The 24,509-nt window shown below is 45.5% G+C and overlaps 1 protein-coding gene across 1 annotated transcript in view; it reads right to left on the bottom strand.

Moving 5' to 3' along the window:
* The window catches only part of LOC149335553 (P-selectin-like), a 107,052-nt gene that overhangs the window by 63,392 nt on the left and 19,151 nt on the right, over window positions 1–24,509 (bottom strand). The window contains exons 7-11 of the mRNA XM_089553969.1: window positions 24,000–24,124; window positions 15,039–15,204; window positions 14,144–14,293; window positions 6,452–6,628; window positions 1,221–1,400 (exon numbers count right to left, since the gene is read on the bottom strand). Coding sequence (XP_089410095.1) covers window positions 1,221–1,400; window positions 6,452–6,628; window positions 14,144–14,293; window positions 15,039–15,204; window positions 24,000–24,124 — 798 coding nt within the window. The remainder of the gene's footprint in view (window positions 1–1,220; window positions 1,401–6,451; window positions 6,629–14,143; window positions 14,294–15,038; window positions 15,205–23,999; window positions 24,125–24,509) is intronic.

Here is a 24,509-nt window from a genome sequence, read left to right as displayed (position 1 = left end):
TACTATACTATACTATACTATGCTATGCTATGCTATGCTATGATATGATATGATATGCTATGATATGCTATGCTATGCTATGACATGCTATGCTATGCTATGCTATGCTATGCTATGCTATGCTATGCTATGCTATGCTATGCTATGCTATACTATGCTATACTATACAGCGTGAGTAAATGTTTAAGCAACATTGACTTCAGCGAGCCTCTCTTGCCAAACCCTTTAACCTTCCACCCCAGCTCTACTCATTGATGCCGGAATCAATGCTGCAAGTGGCGTGAAAAAATCAGTATGGATTGGAGCCCTGCACGGGCTTGGGCAGGCCCGAAAGCCCAAACCGAGCACGGCCGGAAGATGGGCTGCTTCGCTGAGCCTGCGTCTAGCCCAGGCTTGAAGTTACTGGCCGCACATAGATAGTCAGTGAAGTATACACTGGGGCATTTTATCAGAACGGATGGTGGAACCAGGAAAGAACCTGCTACACGCTTATTTACTTCTTTTTGTCGTATCTGCTACAGTTGCATTTTGATCTGGCGAGAACATTACAGACAACAAAGTTGTTTTTTGTTGCCCGGAAAATCACGAAAATGAAAGTGTAGCGCACAGCGACGCTGCATTGCGGAGGCCCTAAGATCGGCGTTCCCAGCCGGCGAAAGAAGAAAATAAAGTTGAACGGCGCGTGCTCGGTGCGCAAGCACGGCACGGGCTGTTCAGTTCGGGAAGCCTGCCATGCTGAACCTCTTGTTCTGGTGCTCCGCTACGGCCCCGTAAATTCTCTACAAAAGAATCCCGGTGTTAGAAATTTCACCATAGAGTTTATTCACGTGTAATGGGAGAAGGTTTAATGGTGTTATTTGTAGACCACGTTTAATCAGCGCTTCGCTTGGCTGGGCCAGGCCTCGCGCCAAGCTCGGCGGGCCGGGTTGGGGTGATTTGAATGATAATTTTGCGGGGCCAGGTCAGTATCGGTCTTGAAGTAAGTCACCGGCCTTGGTCCGGGATCAGGCTAAGAGCCTCTGGATTGGGCTGGGCTGTGGCCTTAGTATGAGGCCCCTGAAGTGCTGTACTACGGGTACACCAAGAATGCTTTCTCCTATGTCTACGCTGTCGCTGCGATCGGCACGGAAAATTTCAACGCAGCTTTCCTGTACCGATAACTGTATCACAGTGACCCAGGCCGAATTCTGTATAGCTGAATAAACCATTCGGCTACTCACGCAGGCAGGATGGCTTTGTTCCATTCCACCGGCCCTCTGTGCCGCAAATGCGTCTGGGATGCCCGACCAGTGTGTAGTTCGTATCGCACACGTACTCCACAGTGGCGTTGTACGTCGTCCGGCCGTGCAGCAGCACCACGCGACCGTTGTCTACGGGATCCGGGGCGCCGCAGTCCAAATCTGCAAAATATAGAAAGGCAGAGGGCAGCTACAGTATGACGGCTGATATGGTACTGGGTCCACCTATGAACCCGTGATATACTGCTCTAAAGTTTATGAAATTAAAGATGTGATATCAATAAAAACTGATCGTTGTGAGAAAGACGCACAAGGTGAATCCTCAACCTCAAGCGTCCTCATTAAGGCAGAGCTCATGGATCATTGGTCACGGAGAAGGTCTTGTCCAAGCGTCGGTGTTTATTTGTAAACGAATTTCGTCGTCCGCTACTGCTGTATTGCTTCGCACACTTGTTTCGATGCGACGCATTTATGAATAGCTCGTTGTTTTCGTTAACGTTGTGCAAACCGTGTGAGAGTTTTGGAATTTCTCCGTTAAAGTAAGTCTGGGATCAATTATTAACGGCATATGAAATCAAGCTGCTGACGCTGCTAGAGAATTGATAACGCTCATGTCATCGCACAAGGTTGCGAAAATTTAGGGCGTGTTTGTGATCGCTTACGTTTTAACTAAGGAACGTGCAAAACTAAAACGGGCCTCTCTGAATTTGTTGAAACAGCAGAACTCAACAGATTTTTGTTCGCAGATCACGAATGGCAGTTTACCAATATCCCTCAAGAGAAAAGTATACAACAGCTGTATCCTACCGATACTCACCTATGGGGCAGAAACGTGGAGGCTAACACAGAGGGTTCAGCTTAAGTTAAGGACAACGCAGCGAGCTATGAAAAGAAAAAAGATAGGTGTAACGTTAAGAGATCTGAAGCGGGCGGAGCGGGTGAGAGAACAAACGCGGGTTAATGGCAGCCTAGCTGAAATCAAGAGGAAGAATTGGGCTTGGACAGGGCATGTAATGCGAAGGCAAGATAACCGCTGGTCCTTAAGGGTAACCGAGTGGATTCGAAGAGAAAGCAAACGTAGCAGGGGACGGCAGAAAGTTAGGTGGGCGGATGAGATTAAGAAGTTTGGGGGGATACGATGGCCGCAGCTGGCCAAGGACAGGGTTAATTGGAGAGGCATGTGAGCAGCCTTTGCCCTGTAGTGGGCGTAGTCAGGCTGATGATGATTATGATGATAATGATGATGATTATGATGATTAAGTGTCCCTCGTTTTTTTAAACGGTTGTACTTTTTAAATAGTTGTTCCTTTCTTTAATCACTGTGTACACTGCGCTTAGGGACGAAGTCCAAGAAGAAGAAAGACAGCTCTGCCGCGCTCACTAGCAGTTGTCGCCTTCCTTATGTCGTTCGTCGATTGACACCGCGGTTTGCCCGCTGGAGTTGTGCTGTGCGTGAAACACAAAACCTCATAAACCTACCCCTTCTCTTAAGGCTAACGTTACTCGTTAAAGCGAATACAAACTTCGCTAATTTCCCTTCTGCACAATAACCCGCATTGGGAGTTTTTTGCCGCTTTAATTGCGGTTGCAAGACGGTGTGTATCAGCGAAACCATTGTGTGCATCGGAGTTTTTTGGGTGTTAACTGACAGCGCGCAGCTAACCATATATTAGAGGCATACAAAAGCGACGCCTTCGTATTCGCAACGGTTCAAGCAAAATAAACAGAAACGCAAACGAAGTAATAAGCCTTCTTTAAGGCGTTGCTTTGATGCTCATAACACGGAAGCTTCTCGAAAAATACTGGAAAATAACTTTATTTTTGTTTGGCGCATCCCCACGACTTCAGTTCAGGGTGGACGCAGCATTCACATCGTTTGGGGTCACGGCTTAAGTGTGTATTCCAGGGGGAGTCTCTAGCGCAGGAAGTGGGACTGGAGCCGAAGATTAAGAATTAATTTCTGAAAAAAAAGTAAACGAACTTATATATATATATATATATATATATATATATATATATATATATATATATATATATATATATATATATATATATATATATATATATATATATATATATATATATATATATATATATATAAGTTCGTTTACTTTTTTTTCAGAAATTAATTCTTATCTTATAATATATATATATATATATATATATATATATATATGTGAGCAGTAAGGCGCTCAACATTATGCGAGCTGTATGTTGACTCGCCGGCTGCTTGCCCTCGTTATCATATTTGGCGGAGACTTCCGTGCCGGTACCCGATTTTGAGAGACGGTCTGCGCCATTGAACAAAGAGCTAAAACTCGCTGCTTAAGGAGATACAATGCCCGGCTCCTCTGAGCCGAAATTCGGCGATTTTATTTCTGCCTGAAAGCTTGCACTATCTCTATTTAGGTACCTTCTTATTGCGTATACTTTAAAGGCTTTAGTCGCGCGCAGTCTGTTTTTTTTTTTTGAAGAAGTGTATTCCAGTGAGCGCTTCGAGAGTATCAGTTATTTGTTATTTGAAATATACGCCGAGCTGAAAGAGAGGTGTGGATTTCGCGCCAGTTAATTAGGACCGACTGAGATAGGCCTTCCTAACATCGTTATCGGGTCGCCTTCCGGCTTGAGTTTAATACTTTTGCCCTTTATTATTTTCCCCGAAGTGGTGTTTATATTCCTATATACTTTCTTTTTAGATTTTTCAGTTTTTTATATCTCCTTTCTTTACTAATGTGTGCGGTTCTCTCTGAATTTACGCCTTACTCATACTACGAATATGCAGTGCATTCTTTAAAAAGCCATACGTACGTATCTCAGAAGCTCCACTTTCTTGGAATTAACGTATTCCATTACCGAGCTTTGAGACGGCCGATTTGAAAAGCTTTTTGCCGAGTAGCTACGCGCTAATCTGTAGTGCGGTGGTGCATGCTAATGTGGACACCTTGATAAGTCGAGCGCGAAATTTAGACTCCCGTGGGATTTGAGTTCCACAGGGAAGTTAAATGATATACTATGGTTAGTCCTTTGGTTTTTCTGCTTACTTAGCCAGAGCGCATCTTATTTATGTTCGTGTCATACGTGCAGTTTCTAAGCCGCGAAAAAAAATGACGAGGATACGTACCAGGGAATGTGGCGTTTTTTTTTTTTTTTTTACTGGAGTTATAATTTCAGTACCTCTATATCTCCAAATTATCCCCGCTTTTCATAATTCACTTACACCACGCTCTGCTATCAATTTCAAAGTAGCATATTACCCCAGGTACTTTCTTTTCTTTCAGACTGTCCTGCTTCTCATTCCGTCCTGGTAGTTTGACCGTCCTTTGGGGCTGTAAGATCACTGTACTTCTTACCCATTCCTAGAGGTTCTTACGTAAGCATAGCGCAATGTTTTTGTATTTGTGTTGCTGATCGTCGACAAATCATCAATCTAATCCATTTTTTTCCCTGAAAGATAGTAGATTAGAAAACGGAAGAAGGAACTACCACCTACTGCCGGTGGCATCAGAACGGCGCTCTACCAACAAGGCTATGGCTGAAGCTGTCTATGCAATGTTGCACTTCCGGATGTACTTGCGCTGCGTGCAGACTAGCTTTAGAGTGTTCTCTAGCGCCACCCTCTCCGATAGCGGCAGACATACAAATTCCCATTATTGCTACATGTGACCGTAGAACGCGAACGAGGGCTGAAGGCAGCAGCTGTGAGAGAGCCCTCCTATGGTACCTATCACACCAAGGGTAAGGGAACAGGATGGGTAGGGAAATGAGGGGCTCATTTTGACATACCTGCCAAAAAAGCCAACACTCATTGAAACCAAGGAAAGATAGGTTAATGGCTCTATTTTTATTTTAGGTGTTAGTCGATAGGGAATCAGAAGTGTGATCATTTTTCACCTTTAAGATAAATGATCAGAAAGTGAAATAACAACCTAGTATATGTGTGTGCGTGCGTGTGCGTTTGTGCATGAGCACGTCAGTATGTTTGAGTGCGCTTTGTTACATGCGCGCCTCATCTCTTTTTGTAGGCGTCCCCTGAGCGCCGCTGAAAACCATGCCATCTACTTCCGCAGTGCTCAAACTCCACAGGTCTGCGTGATTAACACATCTGCGAAAAATTTTGAGAGTCGTCAGCTGCAGGAAATATTTTTTTTACTTTCTTCTTTGAAAAATAAATACACATGTTGTAATCCTGCAACTTGCAGGAAGACGTCCCGCTAAATTTGTCAAATGAAGAGCCAGTGCAAGTAACTTGACTGCATTTTGTCCGCTTCTGTGACGAAGAGTATCCTGTGCTACTATCAGGTACCCTGTTTTTTTCACACAATTTTCGGGGAAATAAAGCAATTAAAGTATTGCGACGCTGCCTTATGAGCTTATTTGCAAGTACAGAGCCCTGAAGCTGTGGACGCCACTTCCTCGAAGTGGCCCATGCCAAATCTCCGTGATTTGGGCTATTTACGTTTCCCTATTTCTCAAAGAGGCCATCTTTCCTTTTAGTTTTCACTCTGTGGCATTGTAATGCCTATCAGGGCCTGCTCGCACTTGCTTTCATATGCAAATTCCGTGCCAATAGAAAAAAAAAACCCACATAGCACTGAATTCCTGTTTCTACCATGGTGACTTTATCGCGCGGCACGTTGTTAACGGTTTTGCCTAACAAAACACGCTGCACTGAGTAATATATTCCGCAGATTTGGCGCACTAGGCTACACCGATAAGCCGCGGTCGACTTTTCCGGTTCGAATAAAAGGAACAATGACGCATTTTCTCAGCTATAGCCCTCGGCCTTTACGTGGTTTGAAATTCATTTCTTGAGCGGTGATGAGAATCCAAGCGCGCCCCTTATACGCGATTTAATACTGTAAGAACGCTCATTGTGACCGTATGGGACTTGTGTTAGTTTGTTAAAACAATTGTTTCAAATTCGGATGTGCGATGGAAAGTGCGTATCTGCACTTTCGACAGGACGAAATATGAAAGATTTAGAATTTACGCTTGCTCATACAGGTTATTATGTATAGGTCAAAGAAATCTTGCGTGAGGTTTACAATCCTTAGATCGCAGAACAGTGCAGAGGAAAAACGATTTCAACTCGAAGTCGACTCCTGCTGTCTGCAGTGGATGGACTCTAGCGAGTGAAATACGGCATATTGTGACGGCCAGCCAATTCTTCAGCGCCAAAACATAACGGCGCTGCGGTCTGCGCGTATACTTACACTTGCATGACGGTGCACTGCCGGTCCAGAACCCGGACGCTGCGCACTTCCGGGATGAACTTCCGACTAGCAGGCTTCCGGTGGGACACTCGTAAGACACTTCCTGGCCCACGCGGTAGTCCTTTCCGGTTGCGGTAGAGTTCTCCTGCCGATCCGGGCTGCCGCAGTTGGACGGGTCTGCAAATTTGAAGGAGTGAAGAGAGTGTTCCTAGCTTAATGAGTCTCCTCTGCGCTTACGGAGTGCTGCATCAGTCATCTACGCCAGTAATTAGGACAGAGCTTTCAGCCGTGGCTCGGGGGCATTTTTGTGCTTATCTTTTTTTGCTGCGAGAGTAAGGAAAAAAATGGTCCCTCATTAGGCGAGGTCTGGCGACGAAGATCATTGCATATTTAAAAAAAAAATGTTGCGCTCAGTCGACTCACGAAGAAAGAGTTTTAATGTATATCACCGCTCTTCTACTTTATTGAATAATTTATAATGTTCTAAAGCCTGGAAAGTTTCAATGTTTACCCATGCTACTGAAAGCACCAAGCTGTCACGGCCACAAGCATGCTTCAAAATTTTCTAAGCCATGCCTGAAAGAGTCCCGAAAGCGGAGAAAGTTAACACTTGAGATTGGAGCCTGTGCAGTTCCATTTGTTCATAATTAATATGCTTTCGCGAACACAGGTACGCGACACGAGAGCTTTACGCAAGGCGTAAGACTAATTTTAAATTTGTGAAACGAGAGTTGCATACGGGATGAACCTTCCTGAAAGCTGAAAGCATTCGGGATGAAGTAATGCGTCGGGTGAATACAGCGAGACTTAGGCACTTGGCAAACAGGTCCGCTGGCGCAAAAGCGCGCTGACGACGAAGCCTTGCTAGTCATTGACGTGAACTTACGGCATCAGAGAAACATTTTCCCCAACAACCAATGCAGAGCGCTGAATGTGCACTGAAAAAAAATTCACAGGGCGCCTAATTTCATTATGTGTTGGCGGTGAGACAGTATTAGCAGCTCTTGTTGCTTTTACGGAAAGGGTCTTTCGGTCTTGTGATGTCACATGCGGTCTGGTGGCACTACTTTCCACCAGCCAATGGGAATGCTCCGGTATGGTGATGCCACGTGCCTCCAGCAAATGAGAATGTCACGGCGTGGTGACTTCACTTCTTTCCAGCCAATGGGCGAATTTTATGATCAACGATGTGTTTTGGCAACATGGGGCTTGTAATGGGATCGCATTATTAAATTTCGTCACAATGAAAACCTCTTCTGGAATAGAGATAAACGTGAAAAATCTCGTAAATTAGAAGCAACCATGAAACGAAAAGAAACGAAAAGCACTCAAAGCCGATGGCATTAGCCGACTTCTACAGCACCGCGTATGGCTTTCCTGATTTGGTGTCATGGTGTCGGAGCGATTTTTTAAATCTCTTTTTCCCGGTATTCATAAATACGACTACAACAAATTCGTAATGACGCCCCAGTCGTTGTTTATTCAGAGTCAAAGCTGCCTGAGAAAGATAAACATCAGTCGACCAATCAAGAAACAGCAACCAAGATGCACCTCCTAAGGTTATAATTTGATTGCAAGCGTTTGCATAATTAATTAAATCATACAACCCTGCGCCTCCTGGTGCGTTTCAATATTCTCACACTATTTCCTCTCTCTGGAAAGGAATAAAACAGAAAAAAAAACATTGTCACGCTATCATGCAATGTTACTCGGCTAATTTGTGTTAGCAGGCTCATTCTGGCTGGCATTTCACTTCTGAATTTTCCTTTTTTTACCTTTCCGATCATCTCTCTTAGGAATGACATTATTAGCTTCTGCGTCGAAGCCCCTGTTGCTATGCTCTCTGAGCGGGCTGTAGTTGTGGTGTACAGATTGTTTGAGTGTTCTGAGAAGTGAGACGGATACTGCTCGCATCTCTTCCTTAAGATCATTTTTTGTTTTCATAGCGGGCTTCGCAGACATACGCGGCAGAGAACAAACTGGAGGAAATGATGATATACAAAGCGCGCCCCGATAGGTGGCCACTTAAGCCCGGCGCGGGGGCGAAGAGATGAGAGTTCTTAAGGCCACCTGGAAGAGAAGCTGCTGTGTTTGCACTACGGCCGTTTAAGTTCCGCTCGGGGTTTTGAGCACAATATTTTTTCTTTTCTGTTCCGACGCCAAAGTTCACAGTGTCTCGCACTTAGATCAAGCTTTCCTCCTCTAACTCCTTTGCAGTGGCCTCGGCTTTAGCCTTGAGATCACGGATCGCATAGTTTTGGTAAATGGTATTTACAGTGCTGACGCAGTAAAATCGCTGCCGCTTAATCAGAACTTCATAATGTCAGACATGACCTAACAGAGGACCGACAACTCGAAGCCTTCACTGCTGCCTCTTAACTAGTTCCTAACTAACCACTGCTGACTACTAGAGATGACTGCCTCTACGTGATTCAATTTAGAGCGCCTTATTGTCTATGAATGCGATGGCTTAAACAACGCCGTCAGTGCACTCCTGTGCTTGGTGAGATAAAGCGCAACCTCAAGAATAACTTCGTCAGGACAGTCATAGCCTGCATTGTTGGGTTTCCGGTCACCTTTACATTCATCCTCGGAGCTGTGGATGCAGAATTTTTTTTTTTTTTTTTTCAGAACGAAAAGCTCTACTTTTCCCATGCTGAGCCTGAAGGTCATCCGTCTCTTAGATTTGACCTCTAAAGGCAGGTACACCTCATGTGCAAAACCACGCGTGGCAGGAGCTTAGATCTTCCTAATCGACCCCATAGCAGCACGCAAGGCAGTCACGTCTGCCGCAGCGCTAGCTGCTGCTCGGCCGCTCCTCGTCGCCAGTTGTGTCATGTGATATGTCACGTGATTCGCTCTTACGCTTGTCAGTCACGTCCGCTGCTGCGCCAACCGCCACTCTGGACGCTCGCTCTTGCATTCAAGCAGCATAAGGCGGTCCGGCGCACATTCCAAATTCCACTGTCCATTCACCAACTTTGTACAAAATACCCCTGTCCTGTGCGTGTACATTGGATTCGCGGGCATGCCCAGGATCCGTATAATATTTATGTGGATGCATTGACACACCTTGACACATCCGATATACCGCCACCTTCCCCTCTTCCCCCAGATCCGTTCCTGTCCCATGTTTCCGAGAAACATGCTTTCCGTCAGCGAACACGCGCTCTAATTCCTCCGTGTTCGTACCCTCTCCCCCGGAGTCTCACTCGGGAGGAGGAGGTATCTGTGCGCCGGATTCGGGCAGGAGCGGCTCTGACTCCTTCTGTGCGTCATCGGTGGCGTGAGAGACGTTTCGAAGTGGCTGACAAGTGTCCCCATTGTGGTGCTACGCCAGACCAGTGTGATGAAAAACACTTGCTGTGGACTTGCCCGGCTACAGCCTCCGTGAGACGACGCTTCCTAAGCAAGATAGGGCTGCGATGGGAAGTAGCAGGAGACTATCGCAAGTGGACTCATGATAATCTCTTTATCGTGAACTTTTGCCACTTTTCAAGCGAGGCTTGTTCACTCTCCTTCTTCTAACTTTCTTTCCCTTTCTCATTATGACTAGTGGCAAACATCTCAAATAAAAAAGAACAATTTTCACTCGCTGAAGTCTAAAAAAAATAAAGATCAACCAAAGCTAAACCGTGTTTGACCATCTTTAACCGAGCTTTCGGTCTGTATATCCTGGGCTAAGGTGAGTTGAGCCACGCCCACTTTTACGTTATTCCGCATTGATATGTAGAAATCCTAACCAAGTTATGCTGTTGATCGTCGAGGTAGGTATGAGCACGCCTATTCATTTCGTGTTTAAAAGAATTGTCTTTGTGCCATGATAGGTTCACCTCGGGATATCGGTCTGTTGTAATTTTGCGTTGGTTTGACTTCATCCTCCAGCAGTACTCCTGTTTAGTCGTTCTGTGTAGTACATGTGTGGTTTCAAAAACGCTTATACGTTCTTAGCTTTTAAGAAAATAGGTGAACGAAAGGCACTGTGTCCTTTCCACACCGTTCGTCTCTTATCTCCCAAATGGTAGCCTTCTCTGGAATAGAACCTTGGTCATCAACTCTCGCAGTTCCATACCACATTGACTTATCAGCTAGTTTATCCTTCATTAATCACAACACTATGTCAACGAAAAAAAAAGACGTTCTCACGAAACGTTACATTGTTGTACAGTCGTGGGGTCACAAGAAAACGGTATACCATTTTTTCTAACTCTATTCGAGGTTCTCATATTTTCTCAAGAAGGGCTTGTAGCAACGTCGGTGACGTCCAGAGTCCCATGTGCCAACTTAAAATTTTACTTTTAAGGGCAAACGTTTCTTTAATTCAATATGCTGGTTTTGTAGAAAAGGGCATGGCTCTATCTTTTAATTTTTCTTGCGAACATAAAACCCTTCCATCGGTTTGAAGAAAGCAAAAATATGTTCGCGATAAAGTATGGACCTCAGAATTATTCTGGCTGTCTTTATAAAGAAGGAGAAGGGGCAGGCCACACTTGATAACTGAATCCAATGGAAAAAAATTAAAGATACAGTAAAATGGCAAGCCAGAACTCAGCAAAGCCCAAGGAATTCCTTTTATTGCTACACCCAGCGATACCACTGGAAATAACAAATGCAATCTTAAATCCTATACCGTGGCGCAACTCCTTCGAAACAAGCCGTTCTCGGACAGCGGTGCTTGCGAAAGAAGTTGAGCTTGCACTTGGCTTGCGCTAGAAAGAAAACTTGCCTAAGGCAACGCCAGATAGAGTATATCCGCTAGAGAAAGTCTCGCTGAAGAAAAGAAGACCTCATACGGCAATGGTAGCGAACCCATGTGGAAGACATACGCCTGCTTCTTTCTACCGAAGCTACTTCATAGTTCCATGCAGTGCTATGCATAACATGAAAATTTAAAAGCGACTCTGGTGCCTCTGAGTTTAGTACCCTGCAAGTAAAGATAGAAACCTCACCTTCCTTTGATATTCCTCATGTGCGGGTCGAAGTAACACCTGCGTTTGGTTATCCGCTAATACAAATTGAAGCAATACACGTGTTCATTAATCCACACGTACCGTTCGAAGCCGCGCCTGCGATCTTTAGTCCACACGTACAGATCGAAGCAGCACCTGCACTTGTTAGTCTCAACGTCCAGGTCAAAATAATACAAAAGAGAACGCTATATTAGTGCTATTTGTGCGGAGGCGAAAGATGAGTGAACAAATCAGACAGCATAATTTAAATGCGCGCAGGCAAAGTAACACTGAAACTAGAACTCGTTTTTGGTTATGCATTGCGCATTTCTGTTCTTTGCAGTCTACTGGAAGGCATGGACAACTTCTTCGGAGTGAAAAATAACGAAAGGGGCGTGCCTGTGAAAGGTGTTTTCACGTTTGTACATCACCCGGTATCAAGAGATCATAACAAAACCAGCAACGCGTATACGTTCTGTGAATTTATCAGAATACTTACACCGAGACTAGCCGCCATTAAACACAGGTCCTTCATGTCTGCTGCCACGCTGTACCCTTTGTAGTAACGTGAAGTCAAGTTTTCTGATCAAATGTTAAAACTTGATTACATACAGTCACTGCTTGAGAAAGAAAGTGCTATGACGGGACAGGTACGTAGCTGGCACAAGCCACTCTCATCCCCCTTTGATGCGCAGTCTGCCATTAAGAGGGCAACGATGCATCCCATAAAAGCACTTTCGTTTTCGGACGCTGTTCGAGAGTTCCTCGTTTGACCAGAACCCGCCACAGCGGAATTTCAATGGCAGACTTTCTGCTACAACTGAACAGAAGGTCTCGGATTCAATTTCCGCCGTGGCAGCCGCATTCGATGCGGACGTAATGCGAAAACAGCCATGTGGAAACCGACCTAACAGAGCTCGGAAATTCACCAGGAGTCTCCCCTACTTGGACAAGCCTGAGAGAACGGTGCGGCTATCGCACGTGAAACTGCAGCAGTATGAAACGACAATTTCGACCGCTATCCTCTTTGAGAAAAACGAAATGCGACAGTATGGTTGAGTTTATCAGACCTGCAGACCTTCACGCTGTTTACAGCATTGCCGCAGGCTGAATACACTTGCGCTGCATCTCTTTTCATTTCTTTTGTATAGATTTTTTCGGAGCATTTCGCGACAACCATGTAGAACAAACATTGGACCTAACTTCCGTCGCAGAAAAACGTTTTCATGTAAGATAAAAAAGACTTCCAGACAGAAGCATGCTCCCTCAGCAAAATCTCATTTAGAGATGTAGGGAGGATATTTCGTCAGTGTCTTGTTTACCTTGAACACACACGGCCTCCAAATAAAAACAAAAATCCAGATGATCACCTCACTTCTACTCGGAACCGTATCATGCTCTGTTATCTCAGCCTCGCCGCCTCAGTCTTGGACGAGGCAAATAGAAACGCGGCTACTTTACAGACGTGTTACTAAGCGCAAGCCTTGCGTAACAAGTTGGTAACTGCAACAAATTTTATTGTGGAAACATTTCAACTCGCAGAGGAAATCAAAGTTCTAGGGTCAAAATGAAAGAGCATGACTTTAAGAACTTGGGGGGGGAAGTGGGGGGGGGGGGGGGGGGGTGACGGTTTGCTAGTCACAAGAGCAAGCTGTACACTAATATCTATCTGTCCCTGTTTTCGATCAATGACTTGCAAGTGTTTTGTCGGAGGAGGAAGAATAAGATGAAAGGCAGGGAGGTTAACCGGAAGAATAATCGGTTTGCTATCCTACACGCGGGGAAGTAGAAAGAAAAATGAAGAACGAATTAGCACAACCTGATACCTTATAGTATATTATTAAGCTGATCAACCACGCAAGGTTAGCGTGTGAAGATACCTTATTATTGAATGTTGTGGAGACAGAAAACACAGTAATTTCCTGTATTAACGCGATGGCGTTAAAGGCCCAGTTCACCAGAAAATCTGGTGTCGGCACTGTCGGCGTTGTGAGCGAAAAATCACGAGCATGGATCTGGCAGGTGATCACCATAGAGCAACCTAGGAGGCACGAGCATGGATCTGGCAGTCGTTGCCCATTGAGCAACCCAGGAGGCAGGTGACCAACCTAAGTGACCTAGAGCGGCTTCATCACAACCTGCCTAGCGGATAGCGAGCAAAATGGCCACCGTGGCAGGTGGTAATTAAGCTAATGATTTGTCGCTCGGGAAGAGAAGCTTGGGCCTCAGAAGGCGCACCGCTGGGAGCACCTGCCATCGCAGTGCAGTGACGCGCCGCTTAAGAGCTGCACAACTGCGCCAGGAGCCGGGTGTGAGGACTCCCAGGCATCTACGAATGTAGAGAATGACCTTCTGAATATATGGGAATTAACCCATTACTCTATCGCGTCATACCTTTACGGCGGAGCTTAAGTTTCCTCTGCATTTTTTTTTATTCTTTCGATGTACCATCAGCTTGCAAAACCAGAAGTCAGTTAAGACACAACAGATATTTTTGGCATCAATTTCTCAGAATGTGAACCACAAGGAACTTTACTTTGCACGAAAATACATAAAAACACATTTTTCGGCACGCCAGCGGATAGATCCACTACCCGCAATATGCAGAGCAGGGAAAGTGGTAGTGCAAAGTTCCTTTCCCTTGCGACTCAGGCAACCTCCGATAGAAGTCGCTTCAAAATCTGTAGGGCTATACGTCTTCGTTCCCAGGAACAAATGATGAGCTTTAAAAGAAGCCACTCACTGTATTGGCAGATCCAGGGCAGGTAGTCGAGGTCGCAGGTGACGTCATTCCAGCGCCACTTCCGGCCCCCGTCGATGACCACGCAGTTCTGCTGGCCGTTGTAGTTGTTGGGCTGGTCCTCGGCCCAAAGGAAGTCCCGTACCGGCTCACCTGCGCAGCAGAGAGTGTATTAAGAAAAAGGTATAAAACTCAAGCGAGCGTTAGCATTTCCGATACTTCCCTAGTCGTGCCAGTTTATTAAGGTGCCTATCTGGCTTTCTCAGTACTCTTAGAAGCCTATTAAGAATTTCATTACCTTCAATATTTGAGCATATTGTTGTCCTAAATCGTGTCACAAGTGACGGTCTCTAGAGACGTTTTGCGCCAGCGTATATCGCAGAAACCCGTGTATAGTTATTTTTGAAACAAAAATCTGGCTCCTACTGACAACGTAATATTGCAGTGTAAACGTCGCTAAAATTTTGTAGCGGTAATAAACTACTGTGATTCTAAACCCATTGGTTAATTACATAAAAATAAGATAAAGCAGACACTTGCCTCAAAATAATTGAAGAAATATTTTCAGTATCTGTCGTTGTGTTTAATCATGCACAGTATTTGGTGCTACTACGACGCTTCATATGTGATCAGCAATTTCCGTCTTGTAAGAAATGCTGCAAACAGAGCTAAAGTGTTTAACAGGCAGTCGCAGTAATGCTCCCACTACATGTGCATTCAAATTTAAGTAAGCTTATAGGCAAGTTCTAAAGTTCCTCGAGCTTTCCTGCTGTGTTTTCTGTTCTGTTCACTGCTGCTGAGCAGTAGTCACATTGTTAAGCTCAGTCAAACTTTTGCTGACTTCTTAGGGCGGTAATTTTGCGTAAATGAGCTCTAACGGGAATGACATTTTGCTTACCGCTGACCCAGAACCAGCCTCGCTTTCCGGCCCCGATGCCGGTGCGTCGCTGGGCGCCCATCCAGACCAGCTTGGACTTGAGCTTGTCCCGGCGTCGCTCCAGCTCGGCAGAGATGAACGGCAGAGTCAGGTCGTCCACACTATGTACCAGCAGGCCGCCGCGAGTCTGCAGGGCGCAGGTGGCGTTGTCAGTGGAACACAAGAAGAAAAAAAAACAAAGAAACGTTTGGTTTGGTTTGGTTTATGGGGTTTAACGTCCCAAAGCGACTAAGGCTATGAGAGACGCCGTAGTGAAGGGCTCCGGAAATTTCGACCACCTGGGGTTCTTTAACGTGCACTGACATCGCACAGTACACGGGCCTCTAGAATTTCTCCTCCAAAGAAATTCTAGCCGCCGCGGCCGGGATCGAACCCGCGTCTTTTGGGTCAGCAGTCGAGCACCATAGCCACTGAGCCACCGCGGCGGCTCACAAAGAAACGTCAGAAATCAAATCAGCATGCGGAACATATCGCGATTAATCCTTCTGTTTTTAACAACTTAAATAAGCCTAAAATTAACCCTTGCGTTGGCTTCGTGGCAATAACCTCCTCGAATGTTGAGAGAAAAAATCCTAACATGATTGACGTACCGCTGAGCGGCGAAGTGGTGTCGAGTGTAAATTGGTATGGTTTTTTTTTTTAGGAAGGAAAATGGCGCAGTATCTGTCTCGCATATCTCGGCGGACACCTGAACCGCGCCGTAAGGGAAGAGAGGAAGGTAGGAGTTAAAGACGAAAGAGAGAAAGAGGTGCAGTAGTGGAGGTCTCCGGAATAATTTCGACCACCTGGGGATCTTCAACGTGCACTGACATTGCACAGCACACGGGCGCCTCTTGCGTTTCGCCTCCATCGAAACGCGGCCGCCGCGGTCGGGTTCGCACCCGGGTACTCCGGCTCGGTAGACGGGCGTCTTACCACTGAGCCACCGCGGCGGGTATAAACACCCTTTTGTGCCCCAATGCTGAGAGGCCTTACTAAAAGGTTCAACCAGCTCTTGGAGACCATGACAGCCTCGATATCATTTTCAAGGCCAAAGAAATGGACGCGGTAGCTTCCCACAGTGAAATTACAGCGACTGCGGTCACAACAGCGGAAGGCAGAGAGTAGGTATCGACGGACAAAGTCGCGTCTCGACCTCAGTGATGCAAGGCGCATCCAGAAGAAAATGCAGCATAATTCAAGCACTCCGAGTCCTACATTGAATGTCGTTCCGTGAAACACTTTTTCCAAGGAAGCCTATCTCACGCATATGGAGTGTCGCTCGTGAGCTTGGAATATCCCCTCGACGGCTTTACTCATTCAAGGTTCTCAAACTCCCCCAGTAACGTGGCAAGGTCGAGATAGCCGAAGACTTCTGCTTTGAAAGTGCAGCCATTAGAAACAGCGGGCACGGCTCGGTCTCACGCGTGACCCTGTAATATTTGCGAATAAAGAGGCTCGACTTATAACAACCACGTGATCAATGGATATCACGACTTTACAGCATCTCATTCCAGCAATAGTGTGGAGGCTTATTGATTAGCAGTTCCGTATAGACTCCTTGTTTTGGTGCTTTCCTAATTGTGACTTCGTTTCCAAGGAAGTGCGTGGCATTTTCCATTTTTTTTTGCACATATAGTCGGACGAACGGCGCATGCGCGTACTGCTCAGCTTGGGCCGTGTGTTTCAAAGCAAACTTGACAGTTGCTTGTAGCCCTCGTTCCGTTTTCACTTCTCTTCCATACGACATGTCATCGCACTGCCCTCCCTTAAATTTGAGTGAGCGGAGCGCAATGCCACTCTGCATCGCTACACACCAGCATCTGTAAATCACGATAAATCGCTCACTGCTTCGTAAAACAAATTAAAGATGGGTTAAACTTTATTTTTATCACCTTTTTGACACTTTCTCATGCTATCAGCTGTAAAACAGTCTCTCCCGTAAATATAAATAAAATAAAATGCCCTACTACAGGCAACAGCAAGCGTGGACTGCACTTCATTCCGCAAGCCTCTTTTTGAAGCCACAGTTTCCTCTACAAACGCGGTCCCTACTGCTGGTTTCTTAATTTTCTTTTTTCCCCGGAATCGCGATCTCTTCGCGCTGACGTAGAAGGCGTAAATAACAGTAAATTATTTTTGCAAGAACAGACCCATAACTTGTGCGGTGTCTAACCACGGCCTGAGAATTGATTACATCGCCCACATCGCTTCCAGATACCCTCGTTTACTGCTTTCAAACTGTTCCGAATAATTTATGATGGGCGCACTGTGGAAACATTACCGTGTTAAGGACCTAGGGATGAACGCTTCCAAACACGCGAGGAGTTGTTAACAATACGTATCCTGGTGGTAAAGATTCCACCTGTAACTTCTATCTGCATTCCTTCTGTAAGTATAAATGCACTACTTTAACTACATTAAATGCTCACGGCATCACTTAAAGCTGCCGCTTATTGAAGTAAACGCAACCAACATTTCACGATACTAAAATCACACAGTAACAAAAACATTAATTATTTAAACCTGCATGCTGCCATGCAGAACATTCTGTTATAACATCTGCCATCTCCATGCATCGCCTGCTTATAATTTATAGCAGGCTCTCGGCATATGTATGCGTTTTCATACAGTGCCTTAAACCCTTATAAAAATGGTCTATAGAAACTCTATAGACTTCCTATAAACTCAAAAAAAGACAAAAAGAAATATATATAGGAAGGCAATAGTATCTATGGGAAGTCTATAGACTGTCTATAGAAAAAAGTCTACTAAAAGTGTATGGCCATAAATTTATAGATTGTCTATAGGCTGTCTATAGGATTTGTATTGTCTATAGACTGTTCTCTAGAATTTCTCTATAGAGAGTCTACAGACTTCATAGACAGAAGTCTATGGACAGTCTGTAGAGTGTCTAAAGAATTTTGCTCAGAGCCTGTTCTCTAAGGTTTGTCTATAGAGAGTTCTCAGACTTTATAGACAGATGTTATGGACACTCTATATACTGTCTAAAAAATTTTGCCTATAGACTGTTCTCCAGGCTGTGTCTATAGAGAGGCTATAGAGTTTATAAACAGAAGGCTATGGACTGTCTAAAAAATTTTGTAAGAAAAAGTACACTTATACTTACATGGTAAGTACAGATAGAGAGTGCGAGCACGCTGCCACTCCGGCGAACTACGTGAACGTAGCCGAATGAGCTTTACTTGTTATTCCAGCCTATTGTCCTTGTTTCATCGTACAAACACCTAGAAATATTGTTTTCACGATGCGGCAACGGCGTGTGAACTTGCTGCAAACAGCCTGCTCCATCCCGAACATATTCCGCAAACGCACCGCTAACGGCGCTGCCATCCCTCTGCGCGTGGCGCGGACTACTGCTAAAGAGAGCAACGGTATGGTGTTTACTTGAGAAAAGACCTTAGGAAATAGGCCGGCTACGCAAGCAAGCTCAAATATTCGGAATGGCTCAAAGAAACACGAAAATCCAAAACTCGTTTCTAAAGGAGAGTAGGCGCACGCATATTGGCCCGGGGCGAACAAGTAAACCGTGCGCCGAAACTTCAGCCTCCTTGCCGTTTTGGAAAGTGGAGACGGGCAATTTTTCAACAGAATTGCGCTTACAGCCGAGCGACTGGACGCGTTCTTACAAACGCAGCGAAGCGTATAATGGCTCCGTATTCCTGTCGAGAAAACAGTTTCTGAACTTTTAAAACGTCAGGAGCGCCGAAAATTAATGCATTTTTCTGCCGACAGCGAGTGGTTTTGAATCTAGCCAAGACCGCAGTTAGAATTTAGTTTGAACTTGCGAGGCTACACGTAAATGACACACGTAACAGAGGCACAGGACACAGGACGCCATCACCGTCCTTCGACGATTCGGGCGTTTTTAGAGAGCGTCGAGTTGTTTACCTTGCCGTAAAATATGCCAAGCTGAGAAACTACACGCTGCAAGCGCACCCAGCGAGAGGGTTGCAGCGCAGTTCGTTAGGTGAAAAGTTACTTTTTACTCAAAATAGCGCCCCAGATACTGCCCTTAAAGCCTGATAGTCTCGGCGGACGTTTCCTTAAAAAGCAAAGTGTATGGTGCCAAACACTGTAGTTGTACACGGTCGCCCACTTCTAGTTTGAACACGGCTCCGGGCGGCCGGCGATCCGCGCAGCGCCTCTCTCGGGTGCCTGGGTAACTAGCGCGCGAGCGCAGTGGAATCCATAGGCGTGGCTTTCGCCGCATCGTCTGCTACAGCGCGCCAGCGTTGCCGCTTTAACCTCGCCTTGCGGTGAAGAGCACTTTCGCACTGAGTGCGCAAAGCGCCTGACGCAGCAGCTTAGAAGCACAGCACCTGCGCGAGGTCGAGAGCTGCATCAGCTAAGGCGTTTCGTTATCGTTCCTTCTTGGAATCAACACGTATAGTTAAGCTGATACGGTGAAAGACTTCGTCCAAGTGGGAGTTCAAGCGGTTTACTCTGAGGCCACCACCATTACTTAGCTGCAATATTTTATCATTTGAAGCTATTCGTCCACAGCAGCCACAATAAGCCGGCGGCTCACGGGCGGTTTCATACGCTCAAGTGCCGCACCGCAGTACGTTGCCAGTGCTAAATTATGTTTACTGGTAATACAAGTGCAGGTTAGGCGAAATTTTCTTAATTGGTTCTTTAGCTTAACACAGAAGGGGCTAAGTTGCTAGGAAGTTTCCAGAATCCCATCCAAATTCTGGAAAACAATTACTCCGTCCGGTCACTGTTCTTCATCATTTGTTGTTAATGATAAACCATGTTCTAACCCTTCAGTTATCTCCGAAGCCTTTAACAAATACTTTAGATCGGTATTTGAGAGTGACAATGGCACTACACCAACGTTTAGTTTAGTCACTGAATTGCCGTACTTCCCGAAGTTGGATATAACATACAATGGCGTTCTTAATCTACTGTTACAAATTGACACGACGAAAAGCACTGGAGCCGATGGTATAACCAATATGTTTCTAAAAAAGTATTCTGAGTGGTGTGCCCGCTACCTGACTGTGATTTTCCAAAAGTCCCTCCTATCCGAAACCGTTCCACAAGTCTGGAAAATAGCTAATGTAGTACCAGTATTTAAGTCCGGTAATAAACAATGCCTCTCCAATTATAGACCAATTTCCTTATTGTGTACTTGTTGCAAGGTATTAGAGCACATTATTCATAAACATATTGTGTCGTACTTGGCTAACAACAATCTTCTCTGTAATAATCAGCATGGTTTCCGGGCCGGGTTCTCCACACTCACGCAGTTAATTGAATTCTCACACGACATTGCATCATGCTTAAATAACCGCGGTCAGATGGACGCCATTTTTATCGACTACTCCAAAGCATTCGATTTGGTTTCTCATAGTAAACTCATTACTAAACTTGGCGCTTTTCTCAAGGGAACTCACGGCGTTCCACTACTAGGCTGGATTAAGGACTATTTACGGTTAAGATCCCAGTTTGTCACCTTCAATCTCTCAATCAGCGTCTGTCTCTGTAACGTATGGCGTCCCGCAGGGATCAGTTCTAGGGCCACTTCTATTTCTCATCTACATTAATTACGTCGTCCAGATAACTGCTAACACACCTGTTAAAATCCGTTTATATGCAGATGACTGCGTTCTGTATTCAAACATAAATAATGCATGCGACCAGCTAATTTTAAATAATGTGTTTTCTTCATTCTGTGCTTGGAGCAATACATGGCAGATGAAGATAAATTTCAGCAAAACTGTGTCGATGACATTCACTAACAAGAAGAATCCTTTGCGTTTTTCGTACACTAACAGCACTCATCAGCTAACGCACGTAAACGAGTTCAAGTACCTAGGAGTAACCTTTTGTTCTAACTTAAACTGGTCAAAACACGTCGATTTAACTTGCTCCAAGGCAATGAAGAAACTCGGATTTTTAAAACGTACCTTAAAGGATTCGACTAAAAACTGTAAGTTGACGGCGTACAAATCTCTGGTAAGGCCTGTGTTTGAATACGCCTCGGCAGTCTGGTCACCGCACTTCGCTAAAGACATCACTAAACTAGAAAATGTGCAGAAAAAAGCAATAAGATTTATATATCAACGTTATGACCGCCAGTTCTCTCCCACAGCTCATGCCCGCACCTTATCACTTGACACACTTCAACACAGACGCATATGTGATCGCCTTATCACTCTTCACAAGATCCTCAACAAATGCATTTATGTTGACGCCCCGCTTTTCTTTTCTTTCGCCAGTTCTTCAGCACGTGTCACTCGCCGTACCAACCCGCTTAACATTGTGCCGTTTATGACGTTTTTGGACTGTTTCAAATATTCATTTTTTCCTTCGACAGTCGAGCTATGGAATAATCTGGATATTACATTACGTCAGATGTCTGTTGACCGCTTTGCACAAGAATTGCCTAATCATGTATTTTCTTATTAATACCAGACTTTTGTTTATGTAAAATCTCTGATTCACACTTGTAATTATGCACTTTCCTACTGTTTTATCTATGTTTTCCATCCTCTGTACCACTCCTGCAATGTCCCAACCCATGGGATAGCAGTATTTGTAAATAAATAAATAAATAAATAAAAATTTGTTAAAATAACGCCTGAACATTTCGCACACCGATGCCCTCGTCTGGAAATGATTTTCAATGGTCTCTACGCAGGTCTTGGTTGCTGCTCATATGCAACCCCTCTTCTGAGCATATGAGCAAAACATGACCATGTTTTTCGTTCGTTCATTCTTTTTCACGATTCTTACCGTGCAGTGGTGGTGTTCGTACTGGCTTTGTATTAATATCCCTCCAAGGTAGCGCGCCATAGATTTAGTACTGACATCGCAGAATGGCAATTTGAGCGGATGAAACCACCCGTGAGCCGCCGGCTTAATGTGGCTGCTGTGGACGAATAGCTTAAAATGATAAAATATTGCAGCTAAGTAATGGTGGTGGCCTCAGAGTAAACCGCTTGAACTCCCACTTGGACGATGTCTTTCACTGTATCAGCTTAATTATACGTGTTGATTGCAAGAAGGAACCGATAAAGAAAAGCCTTAGCCACCGCTGATGCAGCTCTCGCCCACGCGCAGGTGCTGTGCTTCTAAGCAGCTGCGTCGGGCGCTTTGCGCGCTCAGTGCGAAAGTGCTCTTCACCGCAAGGCGACGCTGGCGCGCTTTAGAAGACGATGCGGCGAAAGCCACGCCTATGGATTCCACTGGTTGTATTTACAAACAAATGGAAAGAATACTGACACACTCACTAAGCTAAAACGCACGGTAGAAGCGACGGCGCGATTAATCCGCCGCATAGCTAACCGCAGCCCATTTAATGGCTCAAACAGCGCGATTAGCCAATTCCAGAACTGGCAGGAGTATTCTTACTAGGCTCGGAATTAACTTTCAACCTAAGAATAACGATGCTAAAGTAGACTTACCCCGCGACTATAGGACAGCCCTACTAATCAAACCACTCCCCAAAAACATGCACCCCTTACACCATGAGGGTAGAAGACAAGCACGAGCCAAAACCTTACATGAGAAATACAGACAGTGCGCTGCAACACTTTATGTAGATGCGGCAGAATACAAAAATACCAATGCCTTTGCAATTGTGGTTGTGAACGAGAATGGTGACCACATCGTCTCGGCGACAATCAAAACGAAATCCTCTGAAACGGCAGAAGAGGCGGCTATAGCCCTCGCCCTAGCACATACCCAAGGGAGCATCATCCTCAGCGATTCCAAAATGGGTATCAATAATTTCGCTAAAGGGCGAATTACAAACACCTCCCTTAGAATCCCTAACGCAACCAAATTCTCACCAAATTATTCCGAATTGATATGGGTCCCAGCCCATTAGGGGAATCCGGGGAACGAGGCAGCCCACAATAAAGCCCGAGGTTTCGTCGACCGGGCAGTGGATGAGTCTGGCTCCCTGAATTTCACGAAGGACTCAATGATCACATATCATGATCTCACCAATCATGTTAAATTAGAGAGGAGAATTTTCCCCCCTCCAGACAAAAGACTTACTAAAGAACAAGATGTTACGTGGCGTCGTCTACAGACGAGATCGATACGCACCCCATCACTCCTCGCGCACATTTATCCAGATCTTTACAACCCAAACTGCAAACACTGCGGCCAACGTGCTACCTACGATCACATCCTGTGGGACTGCAAAATAGAGCCACCTCCGGGTGATCTAGTTACAGCTCCTTCTCTCGAGCGGTGGGAGACCGTGCTGGCTAGCTCTGACCCCAGAACGCAAGTTTTGGCGGTGGAGTGGGCTGACAAAGTCGTCGAGGGCTATGTACTCTGGACCACTTAACGCGGCCTCTTGCCAAGCTCTTCCCGGCGAATAAAATGTTTTACAATCAAAATTCCACTGAGCCCGCGCGCTAGTTACCCAGGCGGCTGAGAGAGGCGCTGCGCGGAGCGCCGGCCGCCCGGAGCCGTGTTCAAACTAGAAGTGGATGACCGTGTACACTGTTGTTATTGATTTGAACACCATCCGCACAAATCGTCGAGTTCAGTATGTGTTCTGTGAGTATGTGTTCTTTCTGCTGGCGTCTACGCAGCATCGCAAACGATGAAGGCACGCCAACTAGCACGGCAGCATTCTTCGTGATTGGTCGAATCTCGCGTGGTGCAGGAACCTGCCTAAATTGGAAAACAGTTCCTAAAACACGTCCTTCTAACGATGGCGCTAGTACGTATGAGGCAAATGTGGATACTCTTCAGCATTGTGGAGAATTTAGCACGAAACACGCGATAACCCCTAAACGGGTACTTTTTCCCGCGTAGGGCGAGCTATGAAGAAGAGCACATTTAGAGTGCTACAGTATGCACACGTTGTGCAACTGTTCTGCATAGTTTACGCAACATGACCTCTCTGTTTTGCTTTTTTTTAACGAAAAGTTTTGTTCTACGTGCGCTCACCTGGCAGTAGGAAGAGGCATCCTGGAAGGACCCTCCGCGGCTTCCTTGGAACTCGTAGCACTTTCGGATGAACGTGGTCAGCTCGAGTGGCTCCACCTGGTTGCCGCACCGGTCCGGTGAGAACTCTGCAAGAGGCACACAAAGACGACACCGTCAAGGACGTCGGCAAGCCACCTTGCGTGCTAAATTGAATCTTACATCCTAGTTGTTGGAAATACTTTTTCGCTGTACCATGCAGTCCAGAGTGAGCTGAATCGCTTATCCTCAAACACACACAATAAAATCTGCCCTTTTCTACTTTTATTACGTCACTTATTAAGAACCAATTTCTCCGCATTTATTTACCACGCCTTCTTAAACACACCAGGGTAGCGGCTGCTTTCAGCCAACGCTGAATAGCAACTGTAGCTTTTCGCTTCCAAGAAAAGCTCCAATGGAATGGCAAGTCTGAATGCGGGTGGCATGGACCTTGTCCGTAGGCATCTGAGAAGCCTAGTCAACAGAGGCATC

Source organism: Amblyomma mixtum, chromosome 7 (assembly GCF_055824585.1).
Source record: "Amblyomma mixtum isolate Tamu chromosome 7, ASM5582458v1, whole genome shotgun sequence".
In the NCBI taxonomy this organism is placed as follows: Eukaryota; Metazoa; Arthropoda; class Arachnida; order Ixodida; family Ixodidae; genus Amblyomma; species Amblyomma mixtum.
This window is presented reverse-complemented; position numbering and strand designations above follow the sequence as displayed.